This window comes from Oncorhynchus kisutch, linkage group LG23, assembly GCF_002021735.2.
Source record: "Oncorhynchus kisutch isolate 150728-3 linkage group LG23, Okis_V2, whole genome shotgun sequence".
Taxonomy (NCBI): domain Eukaryota; kingdom Metazoa; phylum Chordata; class Actinopteri; order Salmoniformes; family Salmonidae; genus Oncorhynchus; species Oncorhynchus kisutch.
Genome location: NC_034196.2, coordinates 15,913,436 through 15,941,269, shown reverse-complemented (window position 1 = coordinate 15,941,269; position 27,834 = coordinate 15,913,436). Strand labels below are relative to the sequence as shown.

Here is a 27,834-nt window from a genome sequence, read left to right as displayed (position 1 = left end):
CTCTCTCCTCGAAACTCATTCTCAAAATCCCTCTCCTCTTCTCCTCCAATGGGTTTTGAGGAGACAAGGAGAGGACAAGAGGAGTATGCAAATGAGATTCCCCCACTGAAGTGTTATCTGCTGCATCATGACACTGTTAATGGCTTCCAGATGATGTCCTCTTCCTGACTGTTAATGAGACCAAGGGAATGCTTCTGCGGGAGAAAAAAACACAACTGCATGAAAAAGTGAGAAGTGATATCAAGGAAATAGAAGAGGGATAGACGGGGTGGAAGATGTTGCCACTAATTCATTATTTCAGGTAAACACATCAACTTCAGGTTCGTTGTTCATGCCGATGTGTTCGAGAAGTAAATGCTCATTTGGATTATAAAAAGAGACAGCTAATAGCTTTGACTTATTGAATAAAACATGCATAAACAAGTATTTATTTTTCAGTTCTATGGAAAATGTGTTTATATAAGGATACCTTGTACTGCGCATCATCAGCAAACTAAGCACAGATCATACAAAGAAATACACTAGTCTTACAAAACAATGAATAATTTTCTGTATAAAAAAAGGGTATATTTTAAGTACAAACGTGCACAAAAACCTTGAAAATAGTTCACCTTTATCCTTGTACGATAACAATGCATGTTTACAAAAGCACAGTAGCAGTAATGATTAGGCTCGTCATTCATCTAACTGCATTTGCATTCAGTCTGAGGATTCGGAACAAACGGTGTGAGAAAATATACCATGTATATTGGCAGTGTATTGCTATTGAGAGCCATACCACATATATAAAACCCAAAGTGGACAAACTGACATTTCTCTGGGAGTCATTTCTGTGCACAAATGTTTGATGGAATTCAAATGAAGGGTAAGTGGGGTGATCTGGTGTTGTAAGCTGATAACAGAGTGTGTACAGCTCAAAAGGCATTCACACCCGCGGCGGCGCCCCTCCTTTCTCTCCTCTTATCACCAGACGTTGTGCTGGAAGGCATTCTAGGGCATAATTAACTCTTCAGACAAGCTGTAAATTCCCATCTCCATCCCTGACTAGGATGACTCAGAGATTGACTTATTGAAAAAAATACCATTTAGGTTTCCATCTCCAAATTTGACACGGCAACAAAAATCTCACCGGATAATAACATTCGTTTTTACACGTGGTTGGTGAAAAAAAACAGCCTTCGCTTATCCCAGCAACAGGTGATCATTACCAGCCAAGCGCTCACCCTACTCAGTCACGCACAAAAAAAACTACTGCACTCTGGGTACAAAAAAAATCATTAGACAGATCAAACATTGCACAACATCAATGAGGTTAAAAATAGAGAGTAATGAGAGATTCGATTAGCTACATATTGAGAATATGGGTAGAAAAGAGAGCAATCCTTCTTCATAGAGCTACATCTGATTAACCCGAGTGAGTTAACCTCCTGGGTAATATTATTGATCGTCTACTCAGAGCTCATAGTTGTACTGCAGTAGCGGTCACACTAGACCAGGAACCAAACTACGTGAAAAAAGGCATGATGCAGCCTACTTCTTCGCCACATTCTCCATCAGTCCTCCTTAATTTTAAGGACCTGTCATACTGCCCTCTCAAAACGCTCTCTCTCCATCTCACAGAAAAATCAATCATACGTCATAGTTCTATCATAAGTTGAAAGTGTTGTAGCAGTGAAACAAAGTGCCCAAGTGGTGGATTGCTTTTTCTCAAAGCAATAAAAAGAGCCTCCAACTTGTTCTTCTGCGTGAGTCCTAAGAGTATGAATGATGTATTTTCGCACACAGTGCCATGATGACGGGCAAGGAAGACCCAAGATTGTATCTGCCTTTTCACTTACTTGGTAACAAGTTTCATAGTACAAGTATCCCGTAGAAGTAGCAGAGAGAAAATCAATGTAACCACTAAGTTGTGTGAATCAGTGGTAAGAGTCCTCTTTGGTGGGTACAGCTCTGAACAACACCAGTCAATACTTTACGCATCCACCAGTCCAGTCAGTCAGTGTTATCCCATGGATGAGAGTTTTGACAACTGTACATCCATGCTGAATTGCCGATGAAGGCACACTATTTTCACCTCCTTGTTTGAAGTCTGTATAAATAAAAACAAACATTCACTGAGATATTAGTAGAAAGCAACAGGAGAAGAAGACTGACAGATGCACACAAAGAGATAAGAAAAAGATGAACACCAACACAATAAGAGCCACAGAGTAAAGCTAAATACATAAGGTGGGAGAGACATGGGTAAACCACAGCCAATCACACAGATCAATGCTCTTGTGCAGACACACAATAACAGAGATGAGAGCTCTGAGCTGACCTTCGCGATGGATGGGGCTGTCAGAACATCACAGTCTCTGGTTCGGGTTCTGAGTGGCGGCTGGTCACATGGCGATGACCCTGGAAGTGGACTGACTCTTTGAGGCCCTCCCTGGAATGGTGCATGCTGGGAGTAGACTTCAGTAGACTAACTGAGGAGAACAGGCCTAAAGCAGGAGAAGATTGGATAGGGATTAGAAATATCCTTCAATAATCTAAAGCAGGGGTGTCAATCAATCAAATTGAAGAATTTCTGAAGGATATTATGTTTTAAAAAAGACCGGTGTCTTCACCGTGTTCAGCCCGCTAACAATCCCCAAAACGAAAGCTACACTCTTAGAAAACAGGGTTCCAAAGGGCTTCTTCGGCTGTCCCCATAGGATAACCCTTTTTGGTTCCAGATAGAACTCTTGGGTTTCCATGTAGAACCGTCTGTGGAAAGGGTTCTACATGGAATCCAAAAGGGATCTACCTGGAACCATAAAAGGATATTCAAAGGGTTCTACTATGGGGACAGCAGAAGAACCCTTTTAGGATCTAGATAGCACCTTTTTTTTCTCCTAAGAGTGTAGACAGTCCGGAACCATCAAAAAGTCCCAAAAGATTGGATAGAAATCATATTTTTTTTCCAGATCTTGACAAGGCAATATACCCAATTTGCCATGAAGCCTCGGTGAAGACAGAATGTGGCCCCGAGGGCAAAATGATTTTGACATGCCTGTTCTTAAGCAACAGAGCTAGTGTTATTAAACTCAGTTCTGAACATATTTCGCTCAGACAGCGGCATGCCAGTCTTAAAAGAACATTATAGCTCTCATACCTCTGCCTTCAAGGTCTTGATCTCCCAGCTGAATGGACACATCAGCTGAATCCCACTCATAATTCTCATCCACTGAGGCCTTTCTCCTGAAGAAACACACGCACAAGCGGAAAGTTTGCAATGGCTAAAGTTGAAGATTTTCTCTCATCAGCTATTCATTATGTTGCATGTTGCTCAATGTCAAAGGGACAATGTAGAAAGAGAGCATTAGAGATACTAAATAAAGGGAGACTGAAGTACATACTAGCTCAAGGGACAGACTCACCTTTTCAATGTCTCCATGTCCTGTAGGTGTGACTCCACTGTGTTTCCCTGCATCTCCTCGGTGGACTCAGGAGAGCTGGTGAGGGTTGGGGACAGGCAGATGGACATTCGCCCGTTTGGAGGCTCCAGACTCCCCCTGCCACTGCTCTGGCTGGCATAGCTACTGTAGCTCCCCCCCAAGTCTGGCACTCCCCGATGATACCTCCCAATCTCCACCTCATGTCCCCCATACCTCTCCTCCTTTTCCTCCTCCACTACTACCTCCTCCAGCTTCTTCTCCTCCTCCTGGGGTGGCTGAGGGATATGGTGAGGTGCAGGCCAGCTGTAACCCCTGAGCAGGGAGGGAGCCGTGGTTCTGCCTCTACAGTCTGGGGGTCTGGGGTGCTCCCTGTGGTCCCTGGGGAGAGATGCATTCTTCCTGGCCTCCATGCGCTGCACCGACCTCAGGGCCTCCTGGTAGGTGATGGGCCACCTGTAGGCGTCTGGGAAGATGGAAGCCTTCTTCCTGGGGTCGTGGGTGGGATGACTGGGGCTGGAAGGCACTGAAGGAGGGGTTGGGGGGAGCTGCGTCTGTCTCTCCAGCACCGGTCTTCTTACGCTTTGGATGTGCATATCACCCCCATATGCTTCACAGAGCTGCTGTGGGGCCCTGCTGGGAGGTCGGGTGTCCTGGTGGGTTGGTGGCGGGGGAGGGGGAGGCAGAGAAGCAAGGGGGGCCTCTGTGTGAGTGGGGGTCTCAGGAGCTAAGGAGTTTTCGGGTTCAAAGAAGACAGAGTCTGGGCGGAAGGAGAAGGGAGAGGAGCAGTTCTCCTGGCTGAGAGAGTCGACCCAGGCATCAGGCGTCAGGAAGTTACCCAGGGATTGTCTCCTGGAGTCTAGACTCTGGCTGCGTTGGTGGTTGCCGCCGTTCCTGTTCTGAAAGCCTCCTAGACTGATAGCCTTCCTGAGCGCCGGCCTAGGAGGCTGAATGGTAGCTGGGCTTCTGCTCCGAGATGACCTCCTGTGCCACTTCTCCCGCTCCTCCCTAGGCACTGGGCTTTTCCTGTGGGCCAATGGATGGGCTCTGTGGCCTTTCATGGTCTGTAGTCCTCTGTGGTCTTTCTCAGCCAATGGGGACTCATTGTTTACCTGATGGGCATGTCTCTGGTGACTTATGGGATTTGTAGGAGGATCCACTGAGCCTTCATCCTCTGGTTCATCCACACTCATTTCTACACATTCAGAGAGATCAACCGATGTGTGTAGAGATGACTCTTCACATGGCTGTGACCTTGCTAACTCCACTCTCCATGAACCAGGCACTTTGTTGACAGAGACATCTGGCTTAGACTTGTGTGAAATGCTGACATTACATTGATTGCTCTTGCCATTCCATTCATGTGACTCCAAGTCACCCCTCTTCAGCTCTGTTGATATGTGAGTTTCATCACAAAGCCCTGTGTGTGTCTTGACCCTTGCAGTCTCCATCCCTTCCTGCCTGCCTAGTGGCTGTTGGCTCACCCTCCTCTTAGAGTGACACTCTGGTCTCTCTGACCTGAAGGGATGTTGTGTGACAGGTGACAGAGAGGGACAATGGGTGAGTGGAAGGTCACAGTGGAGGACCGCTGTCCTCTCAGAGGGGGTCTGATGTGCTGGGACAAGGCTGGTGGCTGAAATGAGAGGGCTGGCCTCCCAGTGAATATAGGATGGGGGTGAAGGGCCTTTGGCCATGCTTGAGCACCCCCTGTTGACCTGGGGGTGACTGAGATGATGGGGGTGACTGTGTGGTGAAGTGTTGTCCTGAGGTTTCCATATTGGATCGCACTCTTCAAACTCTCTCCACCTCACCTCGTCGCTGCCTGGTCCCTCTCTCTTCCCGTCTAAAGTAGCGTTACTATCAAGTGTGTACTTCCGTAGCTCTCTCTCCAGCTCCTCTCTCTCCCGGGCCAGCTTCAGACACCTGCTCAGGTTGCCGGTCTCCTTCTCATGCTCCATCTGCAGGACCAGGGTGCTGGCAGTGGCTGGCTGGACAGCCCGCTTTAGGGATGGGTATCCTGGATTGCTTTCCTCCAGGCTTGGCTGGGGGGACATGTCTGAGTTACTGTCTGAGTAGAGACTACTCTTGTCTGGATGTCCAGCACAACTGTCCTGCTCCTCATCCAGGTAGAAGCGTCCGTGGAGGGAGAGGTGTTTGGCCATGGCCCGGACCCTGGTCGTGGGGTTGGGGTCAGTTCCACTACAGGGGGGTAGGTCCACTGAGAGGACGAAAGGTGGCTCCCTCCCCACTCTCTTCTCAGAGCGAAGGGACACTGACCTCTGGACCCCAGTGGATTGTGGGAAGTCTTTCCTCAGGGATCTCATGGTGTTGGAGGAGGGGGCGGAGGCCTGGTCGTAGGGCTGCACAATGAAGCGACCGTCTGGACCTCTAGAGATAAACTCTAGAGGGGAATTGGGGGAAGAGCCTATCCTGGGGAGGTGGTGATGGTGGTGGGCGGCATAGTGAGGAGGAGGTGGGGGGCAGGAGAGCAGCTGCTGGCGCTGGTCCTTGTATTCACTGTGGCTGTCTCTGCCAAAGGAGGAGTGGTCTGACTGGGAGGAGGAGCAGGAGGAGTGGGAACCGGGATAGTGGGGGTGGCAGTGGGGAGGGAGGAGCTTCTGCTTCAGCACACTGTCTGGACTGCTAGCCAGCGACCTGCTACAAGAGAGAGAGAAGGGGTTTAAAGGAAGGAAGGAAGGAAGGAAGGAAGGAAGGAAGGAAGGAAGGAAGGAAGGAAGGAAGGAAGGAAGGAAGGAAGGAAGGAAGGAAGGAAGGAAGGAAGGAAGGAAGGAAGGAAGGAAGGAAGGAAGGAAGGAAGGAAGGAAGGAAGGAAGGAAGGAAGGAAGGAAGGGAAAGAAAGAGAGAGAGAGAGAGAGAGAGAGAGAGAGAGAGGACCATTTTACTGAGCCATCACCATGTCTTGAGATGTTTTGTGAAGACATCTTGAGTCATCTTAAGACATGTCTTTGAGAAAATGAAAATGTATCTATAGCGAGTCATGAAGACTTCTTAAGCTGTCTTGAAGATATCAGTCTTGAAAATAAAATACATTAAGACAAAGGCGATCCAGGGTATGGTAAAATTAAAATCTCCTAAAAAAATCACCCTACAGTAATTAAAACAAAATGGAGAGAAGGAGAACAATTAATGATATTATGGAGGAAGGGTACTTACGTTGAGGGGGGGCTTTTATAGATGGCAGGAGGGAGATCTGAAGGGGGGGATGATGATTCACAATGACACAGTCACCATGGAAAGGAAATAAATGAAAAAAACGAAATCAAGCCCAATAATATGAGCCCAATCAAAGCAGACAAAAATGGCCGGAGCCACAGCAATGGGCCGTGCCTCAAAGTTAATTACACTCACATTAATCAGCCACATTAATGAGGAATGACCCTAATTAGCTAGCAATGTAAACTAAATTAACTTATTTTACAATGAAAGGGGAATGGGGTTGACAAGCATGGCGATGTGTCTGTGCACTGAACTATGGTTTAGGAAAGTGTAGTGGAAGTCATCTACATGCTGTATAATGGTGTTCATAGTGCATGTGATCAGTAAGTGATCATGTTTCACCATCTGTCATCTTCCTGCATCGCTGGTCTCTCTTGTGACTGAAGATACACACGGTCCCCAGGACCAGGATGAGGGCCAAACACAGGAAGCCCACGCCACCCATCACTCCAGCCAATAGCGGCTCGGGAACAAACTCCAGGAAGCGGGAAGTGGCAGGGTACATATCCATCCCTGTGACATGACCGCAACATCAGCATCCATAACACAGAACTCTACCACAGCCAAATGTTAACAATGCATTCCTTACAGTAAATACACTAGGGCAGCTTGTCCAACACACAGTATGATAAAAGCATGACACTATCGCTGATATATCCGTCTTCAATAAGTCCCATGGTGAAATATGAATATGTTAAAAAAGCCAGATATGGTCAAATTCTAAATACATTATTAGCTGCAATATTTCATAACTCAAGACTCTTAAAAAGACCAGTATTCTCCAGAGGGCTGTTCTAATTCTGTAATGGGCCTGTGGTGCCTGTGGTAATGTTACAGAGGCTGGTTCTGCCTGGCTCCCCAGCCTGAAACACTAACCCATGGTGGAGACGTTGACTGATGGACTGGGCTCGCTCAGCAACTCCCCTCGCCGGGACAGCAGCCGCAGCTCGTACACACAGTCCTACACACACAGGGGAGGACGGAGGGACGGGGGGATGAAACCAGACTTTGTCAACATAGGATCACGCCTGCAATGCTAATCAGGCTCATCTGAATTCAGATGTAGGGAAGAGAAGGAGAGAGGGACAGAGGAGGCAGACAGAGAGGGGAGAAAGGACATAGATTGAAAGAAGGAAGAAAGATGATCGCTGTCATATGATAAGCCTGAGAGAGCTTCCTCATTTAAATACCACTGTAGTGTCTAACGGAGATAAGAGTCTTTAAGACTGTGCTGACTGGTCTCTGAGGGAGTGACGAACAGGGACTGGCGGTTACCTTGCGCAGACCTGGAACGATCATCACACTCCTATTGGCACCGATGTCCTCGTCCAGATTGAACCACTCCCCTTGCTCAGTGCGCGATTGGAGGACAAATCCAGTGATGGGCAGGAACTGAGAATAGGGGGACCACTGCAGGACTATACCTGCCAAGCTCTGATTGGCTGACAGCGATGTGGGTGGCTCTAGTTTCGCTCTCCTTGGGAGTGGATCTGAAGGCGTAAGACAGAACACACTTAAAAATAGACCACTTAGGAACTATAATTTGGAGAATAAATGTTCAAGCATGCAGCCTTAGAGTAGACAATGTCATTCAGGCTCTAAAGAGACATTGTAAACAGAAGACACTTCAACACAACGGGTACTGACTCAGAGTTCGGACGGTGGCGATTTCGCTGAAAGGCCCAGTGCCCACTTTGTTGTGTGGCAGGACACTGAACTGGTACTCTGTGGCAGGGACCAGCCCCGTCACCTGCAGACTGGAGCCAGAGGAGGAGGGCACAGGCACAGAGAGCCACTCCTGTTTCTCCCCACTGTCACCAACAGACATCTGCTTCAACCTGCAGAGAGAAGATGAGAGTGAATGGAGAGAAAGGAGAGAGAGACAGAAAGAAAACAATATCTACTGGGTGAAATACCACAGTGTGCCATCACAGCAGCAAGATTTGTGACCTGTTGTCACAAGGGCAACCAGTGAAGAACAAACACCATTGTAAATACAACCTATATATGTTTATTTATTTTCCCTTTTGTACTTTAACCATTTGCACATCATTACAACACTGTATATATACATAATGACATTTGAAGTGTCTTCATTCTTTTGGAACTTCTGTGAGTGAAATATTTACTGTTCATTTTTATTGTTTATTTCACTTTTGTATATTATCTACTTCACTTGCTTTGGCAATGTTAACATATGTTTCCCTTGCCAATAAAGTGCCTTGAATTGAAAATTGAATTGATAGAGAGTGTGTGTGTGCGCATATTCTATGCACAATGTAATATATCTATATGATAACGTAGAGATTCTATACAATAGCATTGTTTTCAAGAGATGATGTCACGATCGTCGTATGGAGTAGACCAAAGCGCAGCTTGGTTAGAATACATTCTCCACCGCATAACATGGTGCCTGCCTGGTACAACGCCCTCTCTCTCCACGGTAAGCACGGGGAGCTGGCGCAGGTCTCCTACCTGACTTCGCCACACTCCCCGTGTGCCCTCTCCCAATAAATTTTTGGGGCTGCCACTCGGGCTTCCAGCCGCGCCGCCGTGTTGCCTCCTCATACCGGCGCCTCCCTGGGGGGAGACTCTAGCAGCTCAGGACAGACGGGAGACTCTAGCAGTTCAGGACAGACGAGGCGCACTGTAGGCCTGGTGCGTGGTGCCGGCACGGGTGGTACCGGGTCCGAGGACACGCACCTCAGGGCGATTGCGGAGAGGAGGAACAAGGAGAACTGGGCTCTGGCGTCGCACAGGAGGCCCGGTGCGGGGGGCTGCCACCGGAGGGCTGGTGCGTGGAGATGGCACCGGATAGACCGGACCGAGAAGGCGCACTGGAGATCTGGAGCACCGAGCCTGCCCAACCTGGTTGAATGCTCCCCGTAGCCAGGCCAGTGCGGCGAGGTGGAATAGCCCACACTGGGCTGTGCAGGCGAACCGGGGACACCATGCGTAAGGCTGGTGCCATGTACAGTGGGAAAAAAAGTATTTAGTCTGCCACCAATTGTGCAAGTTCTCCCACTTAAAAAGATGAGAGAGAGGCCTGTAATTTTCATCATAGGTACACTTCAACTATGACAGACAAAATGAGGAAAATATATCCAGAAAATCACATTGTAGGATTGTTAATGCATTTATTTGCAAATTATGGTGGAAAATAAGTATTTGGTCAATAACAAAAGTTTATCTCAATACTTTGTTATATACCCTTTGTTGGCAATGACAGCGGTCAAACGTTTTCTGTAAGTCTTCACACACTGTTGTAGGTATTTTGGCCCATTCCTCCATGCAGATCTCCTCTAGAGCAGTGATGTTTTGGGGCTGTTGCTGGGCAACACGGACTTTCAACTCCCTCCAAAGATTTTCTATGGGGTTGAGATCTGGAGACTGGCTAGGCCACTCCAGGTCCTTGAAATGCTTCCTACGAAGACAGTCCTTCATTGCCCGGGCGGTGTGTTTGGGATCATTGTCATGCTGAAAGACCCAGCCACATTTCATCTTCAATGCCCTTGCTGATGGAAGGAGGTTTTCACTCAAAATCTCACGATACATGGCCCCATTCATTCTTTCCTTTACACGGATTTGATTTGATTTGATTTGGATCAGTTATCCTGGTCCCTTTGCAGAAAAACAGCCCCAAAGCATGATGTTTCCACCCCCATGCTTCAATGTAGGTATGGTGTTCTTTGGATGCAACTCAGCATTCTTTGTCCTCCAAACACGACGAGTTGAGTTTTTACCAAAAAGTTATATTTTGGTTTCATCTGACCATATGACATTCTCCCAATCTTCTTCTGGATCATCCAAATGCTCTCTAGCAAACTTCAGACGGGCCTGGACATGTACTGACTTAAGCAGGGGGACACGTCTGGAACTGCAGGATTTGAGTCCCTGGCGCCGTAGTGTGTTACTGATGGTAGGCTTTGTTACTTTGGTCCCAGCTCTCTGCAGGTCATTCACTAGGTCCCCCCTGTGGTTCTGGGATTTTTGCTCACCGTTCTTGTGATCATTTTGACCCCACGGGGTGAGATCTTGTATGGAGCCCCAGATAGAGGGAGATTATCAGTGTTTTCCATTTCCTAATAATTTCTCCCACAGTTGATTTCTTCAAACCAAGCTGTTTACCTATTGCAGATTCAGTCTTCCCAGCCTGGTGCAGGTCTACAATTTTGTTTCTGGTGTCCTTTGACAGCTCTTTGGTATTGGCCATAGTGGAGTTTGGAGTGTGACTGTTTGAGGTTGTGGACAGGTGTCTTTTATACTGATAACAAGTTCAAAAAGGTGCCATTAATACAGGTAACGAGTGGAGGACAGAGGAGCCTCTTAAAGAAGAAGTTACAGGTCTGTGAGAGTCTTGCTTGTTTGTAGGTGACCAATTACTTATTTTCCACCATAATTTGCAAATAAATTCATTAAAAATCCTACAATGTGATTTTCTGGATTTTTTTTCTCATTTTGTCTGTCATAGTTGAAGTGTACCTATGATGAAAATTACAGGCCTCTCATCTTTTTAAGTGGGAGAACTTGCACAATTGGTGGCTGACTAAATACTTTTTTGTCCCACTGTATGCCAGCCCGAGGAGACGCACTGGAGACCAGATGCGTAGAGCCGGCTTCATGGCACCTGGCTCGATGCCCACTCTAGCCCGGCCGATACGAGGAGCTGGAATGTACCGGGCTATGCACACGCGCCGGGGACACCGTGCGCTCCACCGCTTAACACAGTGCCTGCCCGGTACAGCGCCCTCTCGCTCCACGGTAAGCACGGGGAGCTGGCGCAGGTCTCCTACCTGACTTCGCCCCACTCCCCGTGTGCCCTCTCCCAATACATTTTTGGGGCTGCCACTCGGGCTTCCAGCCGCGCCGCCGTGCTGCCTCCTCATACCGGTGCCTCTCTGCTTTCTCTGCCTCCAGCTCTGCTTTGGGTCAGCGATATTCCCCTGGCTGTGCCCAGGGTCCTTTGCCGTCCAGAATCTCCTCCCAAGTCCAGAAGTCCTTTGATTGCTGCTGCTGTCCGTTACCACGCTACTTGGTCCATTGTTGGTGGGTTATTCTGCTGTCCGTTACCACGCTGCTTGGTCCATTGTTGGTGGGTTATTCTGCTGTCCGTTACCACGCTGCTTGGTCCATTGTTGGTGGGTTATTCTGCTGTCCGTTACCACGCTGCTTGGTCCATTGTTGGTGGGTTATTCTGCTGTCCGTTACCACGCTGCTTGGTCCATTGTTGGTGGGTTATTCTGCTGTCCGTTACCACGCTGCTTGGTCCATTGTTGGTGGGTTATTCTGCTGTCCGTTACCACGCTGCTTGGTCCATTGTTGGTGGGTTATTCTGCTGTCCGTTACCACGCTGCTTGGTCCATTGTTGGTGGGTTATTCTGTCACGATCGTTATATGGAGTAGACCAAAGCGCAGCGTGGTTAGAATACATTCTTCTTTATTTAATGAAGAACACTTAAACAAAAAACAACAAAACGAATAAGACGAACGTGACCGCTGTATAAACAATGTGCTAACGTGCAACATAACATAGACAATAACCCCAAAAATACCCTAAGAAGATGGCTGCCTAAATATGGTTCCCAATCAGAGACAACGATAAACACCTGCCTCTAATTGAGAACCAATCTAGGCAACCATAGACCTACATAAACACCTAGATGAAAACAACCCCATAAATCTACAAAAACCGCTAGACAGTACAAACACCCTAGAATAAGACACAAACACACATATCACCCATGTCACACCCTGACCTAACCAAAATAACAAAGAAAACAAAGAATACTAAGGTCAGGGCGTGTCAGATGGGGCAATGTTAGTAAAAGAAACAGCTTGAAAAAGCATGGTGAAGGATACTGGTTTGTCTTTCAAACTGCTCCATCTGGCATCAGTAATTACTGGTGTGTTTCTGTGTTTTGTCCCAGTCTGTGTCAATACATTTCGTCTGTTTCTCCGTTTGTGACCGTTTACCTCTGCTGCCGCTGATGATGCGCTGTCCTCCACTGACGTTCAATGCAATATATTAATATGTTGCTAATATGGTTACACAGCACAAGGCCAAGGAGAGGGAGACAGAACATAGACTAGAAGAGTAGATGACTCACCAGACTGTGAATTTCTGGGTGTATCCCCCATCAAAGCCTGGTTCCCAGGAGACATTGGCCTGCTTCGCCCCTGGAGTGACAGACACCAGAGTGGCAGCATGGGGACTGGTGCCTGACAGACAGAGGAGGAGAAGAGAAAGAGGGAGCGAGAAGTAAAAAGGGGAAGAATAGTGATAAGATGAGCGTTGCGTCATTATTTGACATTGATTCGTAACATACTGATGCGGTTACATAACGTCATGAACAATGTTCGCAGTAGACTAGACTACGCAGCTCCCCGGGGACTGCCATGCAGAATAAATATCAACCCACAGAGAGAAGCACGAGATTGAACTTCACTCAACTTTCTAGAGCAGTAGTCAATCTCCAAGGCATTCCTAGTCGATCGGCAAACATTTATGTAAAAAAAACAACGATAACGCCTTGTGTTCCAATTTTTTCTTTTTTTCTTCTCATGCTGTTGGCGATAGGTGCACCCGATTCAGCTGCCCTGCGTGCCAGGTAGGTGAATTGTTGCCATTTTTTATCATTTCAAGTGTCTGAAGGTACAAACTCTGTCTACCCAGTGGGCCCGGAGAATAAATCAAGTGCACCTAGTAGGCCTACCACTGTCCAATCGGATGGCTCAGATTACCGTGTCTGCAGAAACGTAGCAGGCATAAAAGAAAACTACAGCAAAGATGATACTGTGAGACTTAAAACGTTTAAAACCATGACTAGAGAGAAACTGTCAATGAATACAGCAAAGAGATGCTGTTTTTATGAGTGAGTTCATGTTTAAGTTCTTACTCAGCACTGTCAACACTTTGTATTCAACACTTTTATAAGCCATAAAATACTCGTTCTTCCTATTTCCACTCAGCGCTGCAACAAGCACTGCAGCAGTAATGAATGAGTAGGAAAGTGTATCTATAGGCTTGCGTTGTTGTTATTATTACCGGGTATTTTTTAATATCAATGATATTTCACTTTCTCTGTTCATAGGAGTAACAGCATGAATTTGTGCATGAGGCAGAAATAATGTGGTTTTGCCATCAGCTGGAAGACGGTGTCCCTTTTTGGTCAGTGTCAGTGGAGGAAAGGGAGAGCGGAGGGATGTTGAGAGGCGGACCCTCAGTCTGCTGCTCTCTCCCTCTGCTGAGACTGACCATCGGATGCAGGGACCATCAGCCCAGTAGAATAAAAATAAAAAGCGAATTATTTAAATGTATGCTCACTCAGCTGTGCCTCACAAGTAATACAATAATGGATCTATTAATCGGTGTGTAAAAAAGTGGTCAGATGAAGCAGATGCTAAGCTACAGGACTGTTTTGCTAGCACAGACTGGAAAATGTTCCGGGATTCTTCCTATGGCATTGAGGAGTACACCACAACAGTCATTGGCTTCATCAATAAGTGCATCGATGACGTAGTCCCCACAGCAACCATATGTAAATACCCCAACCAGAAGCCATGTATTACAGGCAACATCCGCACTGAGCTAAAGGCTAGAGCTGCCGCATTCAAGGAGCGGGACTCTAACCCGGAAGCTTATAAGAAATCCCGCTGTGCCCTCCGATGAAACATCAAACAGGCAAAGTGCCAATACAGGACTAAGATCGAATTGTACTTCACCAGCTCCGATGCTCGGCGGATGTGGCAGGGCTTGCAACAATTACAGACTACAAAGGGAAGCAAAGCTGAGAGCTGCTCAGTGACACGAGCCTACCAGACGCGCTAACCTATGAAGCGCAAATAACACTGAAACATGCATGAGAGCACCAGCTGTTCAGGACAACTGTGTGATCACGCTCTCCGCAGTAGATGTGAGTAAGACCTGTAAACAGGTCAAAATTCACAAGGCCGCAGGGCCAGACGGATTACCAGGACGTGTACTGCGAGCTTGCGCTGACCAACTGGCAAGAGTCTTCACTGACATTTTCAACCACTCCCTGTCCGAGTCTGTAATACTAACATGTTTTAAGCAGACCACAATAGTCAGGACAGCAACCTCTCCCTCAACATGATCAAGACAAAGGAGTAGATTGTGGACTACAGGAAAAGGAGGACCAAGCCCGTCCCCGTCCCCATTCTCATTGACGGGGCTGTAGTGGAGCAGGTTGAGAGCTTCAAGTTCCTTGGTGTCCACATCACCAACAAACTAACATGGTCCAAGCACACCAAGACAGTTGTGAAGAGTGCACGACAAAACCTATTCCCCCTCAGAAGACTGAAAACTGCTGTTCACAAATGCTCTCCATCCAACCTCACTGAGCTCGAGCTGTTTTGCAAGGAGGAATGGGAAAAAATTTCAGTCTCTCGATATGCAAAACTGATAGAGACATACCCCAAGCGACTTACAGCTGTAATCGCAGCAAAAGGTGGCGCTACGTATTAACTTAAGGGGGCTGAATAATTTTGCACGCCCAATTTTTCAGTTTTTGATTTATTAAAAAAGTATCCAATAAATGTCGTTCCACTTCATGATTGTGTCCCACTTGTTGTTGATTCTTCACAAAAAAATACAGTTTTATATCTTTATGTTTGAAGCCTGAAATGTGGCAAAAGGTCGCAAAGTTCAAGGGGGCCGAATACTTTCGCAAGGCACTGTACTTGTTACTTTAATTTCTTATTTGCATTTTTTAAACTGCATTGTTAGGGGCTTGTAAGTAAGCATTTCACTGTAAGGTCTACATCTGTTATATTTGGCGCATGTGACTAATAAAATTTGATTTATGATCATATAGTCTACCTCAAATTTCAATTATTATTATTATTTTTTTTTTTAAATGGCCAGAACAACAATGTATTGGCAGGGCAATTCCAGCAAAGCCAATATGCAGTGATAATATATTAGGTTTATAGCTTACTGCACAAACCTCATTTCTACAGTACTGTTTTTAATAGGTCAATGTTGCATAGGCCTGAGTTTTTTAAGTCATGCAAATAACATATCTAAGTGGTAGATCCCCGGCTTGCATTTTGACTCAGAAAAGCTTGGTGACCACTGTTCTAGAGTTTTCCCTGTTAGTGTTAACTATCAACGTTTCCCTTTACTGTGGCAATTGTGGTCGAATCAACGCAAAATTAGACACTTTAATGCAACATCATGAAACAAAACAAACTATGCAAGAGATTTTACATCGGAGTATGATTCCATTGCACTAACATGCACGACTCAGCCCGTAGTAGACCTGTATGCAAATAGACCATTGTCATATATGGATCTGTGCCATTTACTTTGAACTGGACTGTGTCAACAGCACAAGTGGTCGTGAGTAGATGGGCTTGTTTTGAGATCAAAGCGAGAGCTGCAATGTAGCCACATTTTGTTCATATCCTTTACCAGTTAGTGAGTTATTAGCCCAGTTATAGATCATTTTTAGTCAGCAATAGGGGAGTGATTGCTTCCTGCAAGACCACAAAACATGGACATTCCTAGACATCTTTGGAAAAGCGAGTCAGGTAAAGAGCTTTTTTTGTCTTAAGGGGGAAGTGTTGTATTTTGAGACGGGCTTGAATAAGCTAAGTAGCCAATAAGCAGAGGGTAGCATCATTTGTCTGCTTCTTGTAATAATGGTATGGAAATAATAATGCATATTATTTTGTAAAGTGGTTTCTTTCATCAAACAATACAACAACATGTTCAGTCACCTCGTAGGTCTAAACGGACAAGTGGATGAACAGGGTAATGTTAAGCCCTGTATGTTTTTTTCCAAAAGTCTCATAGAATGTAGGCCTACATTGAACACCACACATTGGCTGCATGATAGAACCGCTATTTCCATGTTCAAATGTTATGGGATGCATTTTCTCCATAGTTTTTCATGGTAGGCCTACATTATAATCAAATAGCCACAGTAGCCTACTTGGCCACTGTTAAAACTGTAACTTAAAGCAGTAAACGTGCGCTGGAAGTTGCAAAGAATCTTTACAAAGTTCAAGTTTGCACTCAGCAAACCTGAAATTTGCTCAGTGCTGAAAAACAGAGAGAACATTGGTAATGAACACTTTACATAGTAGCTACATTAATAAAGATGAGTAAGTCAGTCAGTCTGTTCCACTCACCCAGCACTGAGATGAGAGTGCTGGCTTTGACAGTGGCCACGCGGTTCGTAACGCTGCACACCCACTCCCCCTGGTGGTCTTTACTGAGAGGAAGCAGCAGCAGGGAGCCGTTAGATGCTACAGAGTACTGAGAGCGTGTGGCAGGTCCAACCTACAGACAGAGAGGACAGAGAGATCAGACTACAGAGTACTGAGAGAGTGTGGTAGGTCCAACCTACAGACAGGGAGGACAGAGAGATCAGACTACAGAGTACTGAGATCGTGTGGCAGGTCCAACCTACAGACAGGGAGGACAGAGAGATCCGACTACAGAGTACTGAGAGCGTGTGGCAGGTCCAACCTACAGACAGGGAGGACAGAGAGATCAGACTACAGAGTACTGAAAGTGAAGGGCAGGTCCAACTGAAAGTGAAGGGCAGGTCCAACCTACAGACAGGGAGGATAGAGAGATCAGACACACAAGCTGGGCTGATTGCTGATGAAGGGCAATCTGCAATCAGTGAAGTGTTTGTTTGTCTCTGTTTATCGGGAGAGGGGTGCTTGCTTGCAGGTGTGTGTTAAATAATAGCTATTTCTGCCTCAGGGTTTGTCCACAGTTCATACTATCGTATTCACATGTTGACTGAAGAAGTCAGTAGAGTACAGTCATTTGCTGTGGGGTCTGTTGGAGTGTTCTCACCTTGCTCCAGGTTATACTAGGGGCTGGATCTCCAGTGGTCTGGCAGGGAATAACAAGGATTCTCCCAACCTCCTGTCTATACTCCTTACGGGGACAAACGCTGAGTGACGGGGGGTCCTGTGGGTCATAACAAAACAACCAGCCGTGTCATTTAGTCAAGGAGTTTATCGCAATTAGAGAAACTGAGTGAAACAGTTGATTACCTTCAGCTTTAGCCACGATTATTCTATTTACAAAAGGATTAGATCCATAATTAACTTTGATATAGAGGAGCTATTGTAATCAGACCACATTAAACTCAATTCATGTAACAGGCTGACAAGCAGAGGAGTGTAAGAAGGTCATCAAAATGCTCATTGGCTATCTCAGCTCTCTCTCTTCAGAATGAGAGAGACTATTAATTGGGTAGCATTTTATTTTACAGTGCTGTTTTCATAGGTATTTATCTGCAATTTACAAGGAAACTAAGTGGTAAAAATGGGACATTCTAGTCTAGTTAAATTGCACAAAATTAGTAACCAACTACTTGCTTCCAAATTGGTAGCAATAACTTTTTAAAGAAACAAATCAATATTGCAGAAGTTATTATTATGCAACTACCATTGTACCACGTAATTTCGAAGTAAATACCTGGTCATTTATGTACTGTACAATAAACTGCTAGAGGACATTGGGTGTACCCTGACCTGTAGGATGACTGTCGTGGGCCCTGATTGGCCCATGGTCCCGTAGCTGTTGTAGGGGGTACACGTGTATTTGCCTGTTGCATCATCATTGGCAGTAGCCATGAACACCGAGCCTTCAGATGTCAACGTCCATCCTGGATACTGATTAGATAATACAGAGAGAGGGATCAGACAGTTTTTTAATTCAGCTTAATGTGAATAATTATGTAAACAATGAATAGCAACTAATATCTTAGCTGAGGATAAAGCCAAGTGTTATAAGCCCAAAAAATGATATACAGTGCCTTCGGAAAGTATTCAGAACGCTTGACTTTTTCCACATTTTGTTACGTTACAGCCTTATTCTAAAATGTATCAAATTTAAAAAATCCTAATCAATCTACACACAGTTTCTAGAAATGTTTGCACATTTTAAATTTATTTTTAATTTTTAACAGAAATATCTTATTTACATAAGTATTCAGACTCTTTGCTATGAGACTCAGAATTGAGCTCAGGTGCATCCTGATTCCATTGACCATCCTTGAGATGTTTCTACAACTTGATTAGAGTCCACCTGTGGTAAATTCAACTGATTGGACAAGATTTGGAAAAGCACACACCTGTCTATATAAGGTCTCACAGTTGACCGTGCATGTCAGAGCAAAAACCAAGCCATGAGGTGGAAGGAATATTCTGTAGAGCTCCGACACAGGATTGTGTCTGAGTAAGGGTACCAAAACATTTCTGTAGCATTGAAGGTCCCCAAGATAACAGTGGCCTCCATCATTCATAAATGGAAGAGGTTTGGAACCACCCAGACTCTTCCTAGAGCTGGCTGCCCGGCCAAACTGATCAATTGGGTGAGAAGGGCCTTGTTCAGGGAGGTGACCAAGAACCCGATGGTCACTCTGATAGAACTCCAGAGTTCCTCTATGGAGAAGGGAGAACCTTCCAAAAGGACAACCATCTCTGCAGCACTCCACCAATAAGGCCTTTATGGTAGAGTGGCCAGACAGAAGCTACTCCTCAGTAAAAGGCACAGGACAGCCCACTTGGAGTTTGCCTCTCAGACCATGAGAAACAAGATTCTCTGGTCTGATGAAACCAAGATTGAACTCTTTGGCCTGAAAGCCAAGCGTCACGGCTGGAGGAAACCTGGCACCATCCCTACTGTGAAGCATAGTGGTGTCAGCATCATGCTGTGGGGATGTTTTTCAGTGGCAGGGACTGGGAGACTAGTCAGGGTTGAGGCAAAAATGAACAGAGCAAAGTACAGAGAGATCCTTGATGAAAACCTGCTCCAGAGCGCTCAGGACCTCCGACTGGGGCGAAGGTTCACCTTCCAACAAGACAATGACCCAAAACACACAGCCAAGAAGATGCAGGATTGGCTTCAGGACAAGTCTCAATGTCCTTGAGTGGCCCAGCCAGAGCCCGGACTTGAACCCGATCGAACATCTCTGGAGAGACCTGAAAATAGGTGTGCAATGACACTCCCCATCCAACCTGACAGGATCTGCAGAGAAGAATGGGAGAAACTCCCCAAATATAGGTGTGTCAAGCTTGTAGCGTCATACCCAAAAATACTTGAGGCTGTAATCACTGCCAAAGGTGCCTCAACAAAGTACTGAGTAAAGGGTCTGAATACTTAAGTAAACATGATATTTCCGTTTTTTATATATACATTTGCAACAAAAATAAATACAACTGTTTTCGCTTAGTCATTATGGGGTATTGTGTGTAGATTGATTAGGGGGGGAAAAAACGATTGAATCAATTTTAGAATAAGGCTTTAACGTAACAAAATGTGGGGAAAAAATCAAGGGGTCTGAATACTTGCACTGTATAAATCTCTGTTAAATGGAAACATATTCTCTGTTGAGCAGTAGGCATTCAGGGCATATTGATTCCTTATGGAAATGGTCAAATCAGCAGCATCAGACAGTTAACGGCTATCCCTATGAGGGGAGATATGAGGCTGATCTCCACCATGGCCAGATCCAGTGGCTGTCCATCCTTGGTCCAGTCGACGCGGAGCAGGGGTGGCTGAGCTCTCACGGGGCAGGAGACCAGACCTCCCAGGCCTGTGGGGAGATATGTCTGCGGTGGCATCAGGAGAGCCTGGGCAGGGTCTGAAAGGGAGAGAGGAAACAAACTGAAGGTTGGAAGGGATTTATGGACAGGTAGGATTTGTGTCATTATGTGGGGACTGAAGACTGGAGAGGAACGGATCAACACATAGACACTTACGTGTCACAGTGAGATTGGCAGATGCAGTAGGCGGAGTCAACAGTCCGTTGGTAGGCATGCAGGTATAGTTCCCAGAATCGTCTGGGGTAATGCGGGTGATGAGGAGGGTGCCGTCCACCATGATCTTCACACGGGACTTCAGAGCCCTAACACCAACAAAAAAATCTAACTTAAAACCCTTTCAGACACACAACCCGTAAAGGACATTCAAATGGAGCAAACGCCTCATTAGAAACATTACAACATTCGCAAAATCCCATGTAAATATACAAATCCAATATAAAGAAACCGGGTCAAAATGCACCAAACTCACTCTATGTGGTAGACATTCTCTCCCTCTCTCTGCCACACATAGGTCATGTTGGGAGGATCAGCCAAAGCCTGGCACTGCAGCTGGGCATCCTGGGTCATGTTGAGGGAGGTGTCCTTCGGGGGGATAACAATGACTGGAGGACCTGTTTGAGATGGAAAGAAATCCCTGATCTATTCTATGATAAAAGTCAGCAGGACATGGCAGATTAGCAAGATATCTAAACTCCAATCAGTTATCTGGTGAGAGCAACACTGCACAGCATGACAGTGACATTCATGTTGGGAGATTATGGCTGATTGGGATAAATACTTAGAGGATTTGTTTGAAGGTCTGTTTTATAGGCTTACATAAGGATTTGAAAAAGTGACTACAGCCAGAAATCAAAGCCTTATTATAATCCTAACAGGTGTCACTGCCAAAAACACACCCAAATCTAAAACGGCATATCCTGGTCCTATTGACGTCATGCGGCATAACATAGTGCGACTTAAAAATAAATGGAAAATATTTTATTACATAAGTGAAATTTATGAGGGAAAATATCCACAGTATGGACACACCATATAAAACCCTTGGGTTCACCTGTAACTGAACATCACACAACCACCACCAGATGGCGATAACAACTCTCGACACTCAGGGGATAATTAAAGAGCAGCAAAAATAACAATAGCGAGGCTATATACCTATATACATGGGGTACCGGTACAGAGTCAATGTGCAGGGGCAGGTAATTGAGGTAATATATACATGTAGGTAGAGTTTAAAGTGACTTATGCATAGATAATAACAGAGACTAGCAGCAGCGTAAAAGAGAGAGGGGGGGGGGGGGGGGTGCAAATAGTCTGGGTAGCTATTTGATTAGATATTCAGTAATCTTATTGCTTGGGGGTCGAAGCTGTTTAGAAGCCTACTAGACACGGTGTTGGGAGATTCCTATGAATTTTTCTGTTCTTCCAGTATGACCCAGGGGGAAACTGTAGACGGGAATCTCCTGAACAAACAAACAGACAAATAGCGACTGACCTTTGACTTTAAGTTTTGTCACATGAGTCACATTGCCCTCCGCATTGGAGGCGAGACATTCATACTGTCCTCCTGCCTCCCTGTCCACTGCTCTGAGAGACAACGTCCCACTCAGAACCTGAGAGACGGGGAGAGAGAGAGCAATGAATTTCCCTGCAGGGACAATAAAGTTTGCATTGAGAGAGAGATAGATTGCAATGTTGGATTGTAGGGGTGATGTTTTTTTGATTCCTCACCTCAACCTTGTCTCCTTCAATGAGAGTACCATCTTTAGCCCAGGTTATGGTGGGTGGTGGGTTACCATGGGCAACGCAGGCCAGAGAGAGAGGATTCCCCACTAGAGCCTCCATGACAGGGGGAGGGGTCTTGCTGAAAATAGGAGGAGCTACAGAACAACAACAAAGACAGTCAACACAACATCCTCTATCCCTTTTCCACAGAGACAGTTAAAAAGTTTGTAAAGGTGAAGATCTCACAAAAAAACAAAGCAGAATCAGCAGGTTTACCATAGTTTAAAGTCATATTGGCGGAAGGCGCTTGACCTGGGGTAAGCAAACATCCCTTAGAGGCCAGTCACTTACTGTACAGCTCACCATGAGTAAAGCATGTGTTTGTTTAGGAGACAGAAAGAGATGTTCTGCCTGGCCGTGTGCTCCAGGCCCTACTGCCAAGGCATCTTAACCTTATTAGACAATGAGCCTGAGACGTGACCCTGCCGTTGCCCGGGCCATGTGCCTGGCTAATCTGTCCTAATTCCTCGGCGCCTCTCCTGCTCCTCTCTCACCCCACCAAAAGTCTTCCTAGTAGGAACGTGTCCTACATGGGTGCGTTTGTCTGAGCAGTCGTGTTTTGTTGAGAGAGGTCACAGAGAGACAGAGGGAGTGTGTGTATATGATATGATAAGGTACGATGAGGATAGTAGGACTGTATGGCCTTAAAATAAAGCCCCTCCCCATTACAAGCCCCTCCTCTCACCGGTGACAGACAGCAGGGTCCAGGTGCCATTGCGGGTCTCATCTGTGGTTTTGTCCAGCAGGAGGATGCGACACTCGTACAGGCCCTGGTCCTCTATGAGGAGCCCCTTCACCCTCAAGACAGTATTCCTCACCAGAGACACACGGCCTGGAGACACAGGGGAGGACACAGGAGTGAGAGGGCACGAGACAGGGTCGGAACCAATCAAACCATTGGAAATAATGAGGAATTTCAGGGAGGTTCAATACAAAGAATGTGTTTTACAACTGATAGGAGTGTTCTATGATACTTCAATTGCCTACAGATAAAGCCTTCCAAACATACACGCACACACACGCACTGGGATTGTCATCGAGAGCCTTGAAATTTTATCTCCTGGTTGCCAGGTGACTGCACCCTGTGGCAATGGTGTTTGCTGACTCACCCCTCCCTCCTTCCCTGTGGCGTCTCTCTCATCTCCCTCACTCCATTTCTCTTAAGTTGTCATTTCTTTTGCTATTCAATTAAGCCATATTTGTAACTAAATGACTGAAACAGTGCAGTTTAGCGGCGTGATAAGCCTGGACTTCACAGACAGTGAAGCACTGAGGAGAATATCCAGACTGTAGCGCTAATGTGTTTGTGACACTGAGTCATTGAGGTGTGTTGAGCTAATCATTAACGCCAGTCCATGTCTCCAGTGACAGGGAGGGACCGTTTCTATGCCCACAGTGGGGATCAGGAAGCTACTGCAGTTAAAGGGGTGGTGGCTGTGATAACAGATGAGGAACCGACTATGACATCACATGCTGTTTACTTTTTCCAAATGGAATGGGGGCTAAATCCACATGTGTCACGGTCAGAGCAAAATACCCGTTCTCACACGCACGCACAGACACACGCGCGCACGCACGCACGCACGCACGCACACACCAACTAGGGATTGGATCACCTACCGCTGTTGTGATTTGAAAAGGTTCACATGAAAAAAAATGCATCTCTAGATTTGAATAATATGTAAATTGAGAAAGCAAGAGGAGAGATGGAGACAGGGAGAGGGAGAGACACACACGTATGCACTAACACAGGCACGGTATTGCATATGCAAACAAATCAACTCTGTAATGAGTTTAGTGGGGCTTAGTGTGGGGTTTCAGTGAAGGCATTGTTGATTTAAATACAATCACAAGACTGGCCCAGTGAGCCTCCTCTTTGGCAGCCATTCTCCCACATCATGGCATTCTCTGCAACCACCAAATGTCACTCCCCTCCACCACTCCTCTAGCCTCGTATATACCAGACTTATTAATGCTGCAGCGAACCATTCACGTGAGCTCGAGGGATCAAGCAGCTCGCGAGGCTACCACTCCTCCCCCTCTTTCTCTCGTTCTCCACTTGCCGGTCCCTCCTCTCCTTTGGCACTCTAATGATCCAAAAAGTATTTCTGTTGACCGCCATGTCAGTCTCTGTCTGTTTATACCAGGACGACACTCTCTCCCACACCCATTAGTGCAGATACAAGTGTGGGACATCTGAGTCCGATGTTACTAATAATAATAATGTTTCCATTGGATGTCCAGTCCTGCAACTCAAAGAATTGGGACCACACCCCATTGCTCTGAATGCATCACTAGACAAAGCCCAGCTAGGTTTGATCCTTCAATGGCCTCAGCTCTCAGGTGACAGTCCAACGGGAAAGCATCTACACTAGCAGCACAGACACATGACAGTGACTCAGCTCAAATAATGCACTTATTTCAACACACTACAACCCAATAAAATGTTATGTTTTAATTTGTAGATGAATGGCAAACAATCAAACAGATTAGATCAGGATCACTAAATTATGCTAATCCTGCACACAGGCTGCCTTCAATCTACTATCACAGCTTTGCATTTGTGTAAATATCTGAATATGTTTTGTTGCTGATGGGACTTTCCAAGTGCCCACGGATATGAAATTCAGAATCTATGGTCCCTATCCCTTCCTTGAGACATGTCGTCACCCTTGGGCAAAGGTTTCCCAGGCGCTGGTATTCTAGTTTCGGTCGGAGAAGAAAGCAGATAGAGTTACCTCCTGAAACCCTTCAGTTCCTAATGTCTGCATGTTGTTTTCCTATTAAGAGACGCTGTGATCATTTGACATTTTAATCATCACAGTTTGGCTACCAACTCAGAGACTAGGAAACTGCTATGGAGCCGTATGCATGCCTTAATGAAATATTAGTCATTCAATATAAGCCAGTAGCCTAATAATCGTAATATGATCCAATGCTGGTCCGTAGATGTTGGAAAATATACAGGCCAGTACAGTGGGGATATTCTTTATGTATTTATGATTTGCTTTGTAGACACTCTGGTAGTAATATAGAGTACAGGATATCATTATGTTACACAGCATTTATAGAGCTGTATTTCCCAAAGCATTGACTATTCTCTCTCCCGGGGTCTGAATCAGCATTTCTGTGTGTACAGAACTAACAACCTGCTCACTTCTCCAGATCACTTCTCTCTCTCTCTACACAGCGCTCTCCTCTGCTCTATATACACAACAAACACTGAAAAGACCCATTCAGCTCTTCCTCCTCCGTAATAGAGGGGAGAGGGCTGACCTATCCAGAGGACATTAGTCAGACTTTCTCCTCTCTAGGTTTCTTCCTAGGTTCCTGCCTTGATAGGGAATCTTTCCTAGCCACCGTGCTTCTACATCTGCATTGCTTGCTGTTTGGGGTTTTAGGCTGGGTTTCTGTATAGCTCTTTGTGACATCTGCTGATGAAAAAAAGGGCTTTATATATTCATTTGAGTGATTGACTTTCTTCCTTTTTCTTTGGCAAGAGCAGCACTAAAGATTGAGGCATCCGTTATCTCTCATCACCAAGTCATATTACTCTGAATGGTTTTATAGCAAGTCTGCTCTACAGCAGTGTCAATGAGGCATGTATGGTTATCGTATTTCCCTGTCTGGTTGGCATGGGTGTGTCATCTGGCTCTCTAACATTCTAATACGAATTGGCTGAACAGGTGTATAGTGTGATTCCTGAGCCCTAGCCAATACACACATGTGAATGCACTGCACCCGTGCACAAATTCCAATGATCAGAGACAGGTCTAATCTCACTCCCACCGGCCCGTTGGAAGACAGATCGTCCTCTAGTTAGGTTCGTCCTAAAACACACAGACATGCTCTTCCTCTGTCCACGTCAATCCCTTTGTCTGAGACTTTAAAGGACAGAAGCCGTCACAAAAGGTATTTCTGCTCTATTGAAGATCTCTTTCCCCCATAGACTGCCTTTTGTTCTCTGACCCTGGGCGGAATGGGGACAATAGACCATGATGCAATCTGAGAGGACCAACGAACACAAAGCCCCCAGCTCACACAGTCCATTGGGGTGCAGTGCAGTTAGGAGGACTGAAGCTGACAAAGGGATGAGTTACTGTTGTTTTTTGAGTGAAGATAGCTGTTAAGGAAGGATATAGGTAGGATGAAGTCTGGGTGGACTTTTACTGTAGGAAAGGGGGCTTGACAGTGTTAATGGACAAGGCCTCTGGAAAAAACTGTTTGGGGTCTGGAAACCTCAGCCTTGGGCAACAGATGATACCAAAGCGCTGAGACGGACCTGACAGGGGGCTGAAATGAAACACTCTCACTGTAAGATTAGATCCCAGTCGAGCCTCTGATGGGCTGAATATGGACTTACCCTCGTAGTTGGGATGCACCCGAGGAGCATACACTCCAAACTTCATCAGGACTGGGATGTCGAATCCCTGGCGCACCCATTCCACCACGTGCAGGGGCACAGACGCACCCGCGTAAGGGAGTGGCAGTCTACACGCCATCTCCACCACACCCCCTACCTTGGCACGCACCTCTGGCTTCTGACCGTGAGTGACCCCTATGAGGGTCAACAACAAAAAAGACATTATTCACATTATTATAATCCTGCTGAGGGAAATGGCTGAATGTAGGGACAGGTATGGATGTGGCTGTGGAGAGAGCGAATGACAGAGAGTTCATTACAGAGGGAAAGTATTAAGTACTCTACTCACACAGAAGGCACAGTGCCGTCACCATGGTAACATCCAGAAAATAGTCTCTTTTTGGTCCCATAGCTGCCAGTCAAACAGCCTCCAGCATACTTGATCTGTTGACAAAAATACACACTTGTCACACATTGCATCTTGCCAACAAAACAGACACCTGTCACCTCTCTCCAAACTAGTGGGCAAGAGAGAACTGACAGTTGTGTCTAGCTTATAGACATATGGAAGATGTGTTTAGATTTCTTCAAGTACCTTTCTCAAGATTGGAATTCACCCCATATCATTTCACAAACGGATATCCAACAGACAACCCTGCCAAAACCCTCCCAGCCCTACATGGTACTCATAACTTCAATGCTCATTAAATGTCACATAAATCTACAGAGTCCATTTTGCAGAGCACCTGACCAGCTCCAGTAAGAATCAGTGTGGTTTTCTCAGAGAGCTTAGTGAACTTGTTGGCAGTCAGCAGTCAAGGACAGAAATAATCTGGGCTGCCTCAGACATACAGCAGCCAGTAGCACTGTACTGCATGTGGTGCATCAGTCATCGGTGGCATAAAGCTGGCAGTAGGCTACTTCAAGCAGGTCAAAGACGATACTGTGCTTGTTTTTATGATCCACCATGAATCCATGATGAAGGTTTCCAGTCAGGGGGGGAAGTCAGAGCCTCTACTATTATAACCTATACAGTAACCCTACAGCAAGGGTCTGCAACAGGCGGCCTGTGGGCCAAAACCGGACAGCAAACCATTTTTTGGGGGCCCCCAGTTTTTGGTCAAATCACCTGGAATTCAGCAAATAAATGGTTTAATTTGTTCCCAAGTATCCCCTCTAATAAAGAAAGATTCATCTATGATCGTGTCTCAATGTGATCAAGGTATGAAGTTATTGTTATTTTCAAACACAATCTATTTTTGGGCTCAGTTGTGGTCAATTTGCAGTGTATAAATGATTAAAATTATGTTCTGCCCCGACGACCATCCACTCTGAAAGAAATTGGCCCACGGCTGTATCTAGACGCCTATCCCTGCCTTACAGTATGCCTCCATAAAGCTAGAGATACATGGATTGCTTTGCTGGAGTCCTTGA

The 27,834-nt window shown here is 45.9% G+C and overlaps 1 protein-coding gene across 2 annotated transcripts in view; it reads right to left on the bottom strand.

Annotated features, from left to right (window-relative positions):
* Positions 1–271: 271 nt before the first annotated feature.
* igsf9a (immunoglobulin superfamily, member 9a) overlaps positions 272–27,834 on the bottom strand; it is a 34,667-nt gene continuing 7,104 nt past the window's right edge. The window contains exons 2-22 of one of the 2 annotated variants that reach the window (XM_020458112.2): positions 26,750–26,844; positions 26,401–26,595; positions 22,723–22,869; positions 21,984–22,132; positions 21,748–21,865; positions 20,722–20,863; positions 20,409–20,554; positions 20,148–20,290; positions 18,177–18,317; positions 17,491–17,607; positions 16,812–16,962; positions 12,764–12,875; positions 8,304–8,494; positions 7,932–8,146; positions 7,533–7,617; positions 6,999–7,169; positions 6,594–6,630; positions 3,405–6,077; positions 3,140–3,225; positions 2,321–2,486; positions 272–2,089 (exon numbers count right to left, since the gene is read on the bottom strand). In XM_020458112.2, coding sequence (XP_020313701.1) covers positions 2,341–2,486; positions 3,140–3,225; positions 3,405–6,077; positions 6,594–6,630; positions 6,999–7,169; positions 7,533–7,617; positions 7,932–8,146; positions 8,304–8,494; positions 12,764–12,875; positions 16,812–16,962; positions 17,491–17,607; positions 18,177–18,317; positions 20,148–20,290; positions 20,409–20,554; positions 20,722–20,863; positions 21,748–21,865; positions 21,984–22,132; positions 22,723–22,869; positions 26,401–26,595; positions 26,750–26,810 — 5,226 coding nt within the window. In that variant the 5' untranslated portion in view covers positions 26,811–26,844 and the 3' untranslated portion in view covers positions 272–2,089; positions 2,321–2,340. The remainder of the gene's footprint in view (positions 2,090–2,320; positions 2,487–3,139; positions 3,226–3,404; positions 6,078–6,593; positions 6,631–6,998; positions 7,170–7,532; positions 7,618–7,931; positions 8,147–8,303; positions 8,495–12,763; positions 12,876–16,811; positions 16,963–17,490; positions 17,608–18,176; positions 18,318–20,147; positions 20,291–20,408; positions 20,555–20,721; positions 20,864–21,747; positions 21,866–21,983; positions 22,133–22,722; positions 22,870–26,400; positions 26,596–26,749; positions 26,845–27,834) is intronic. The other variant, XM_020458113.2, reaches the window with a different exon arrangement.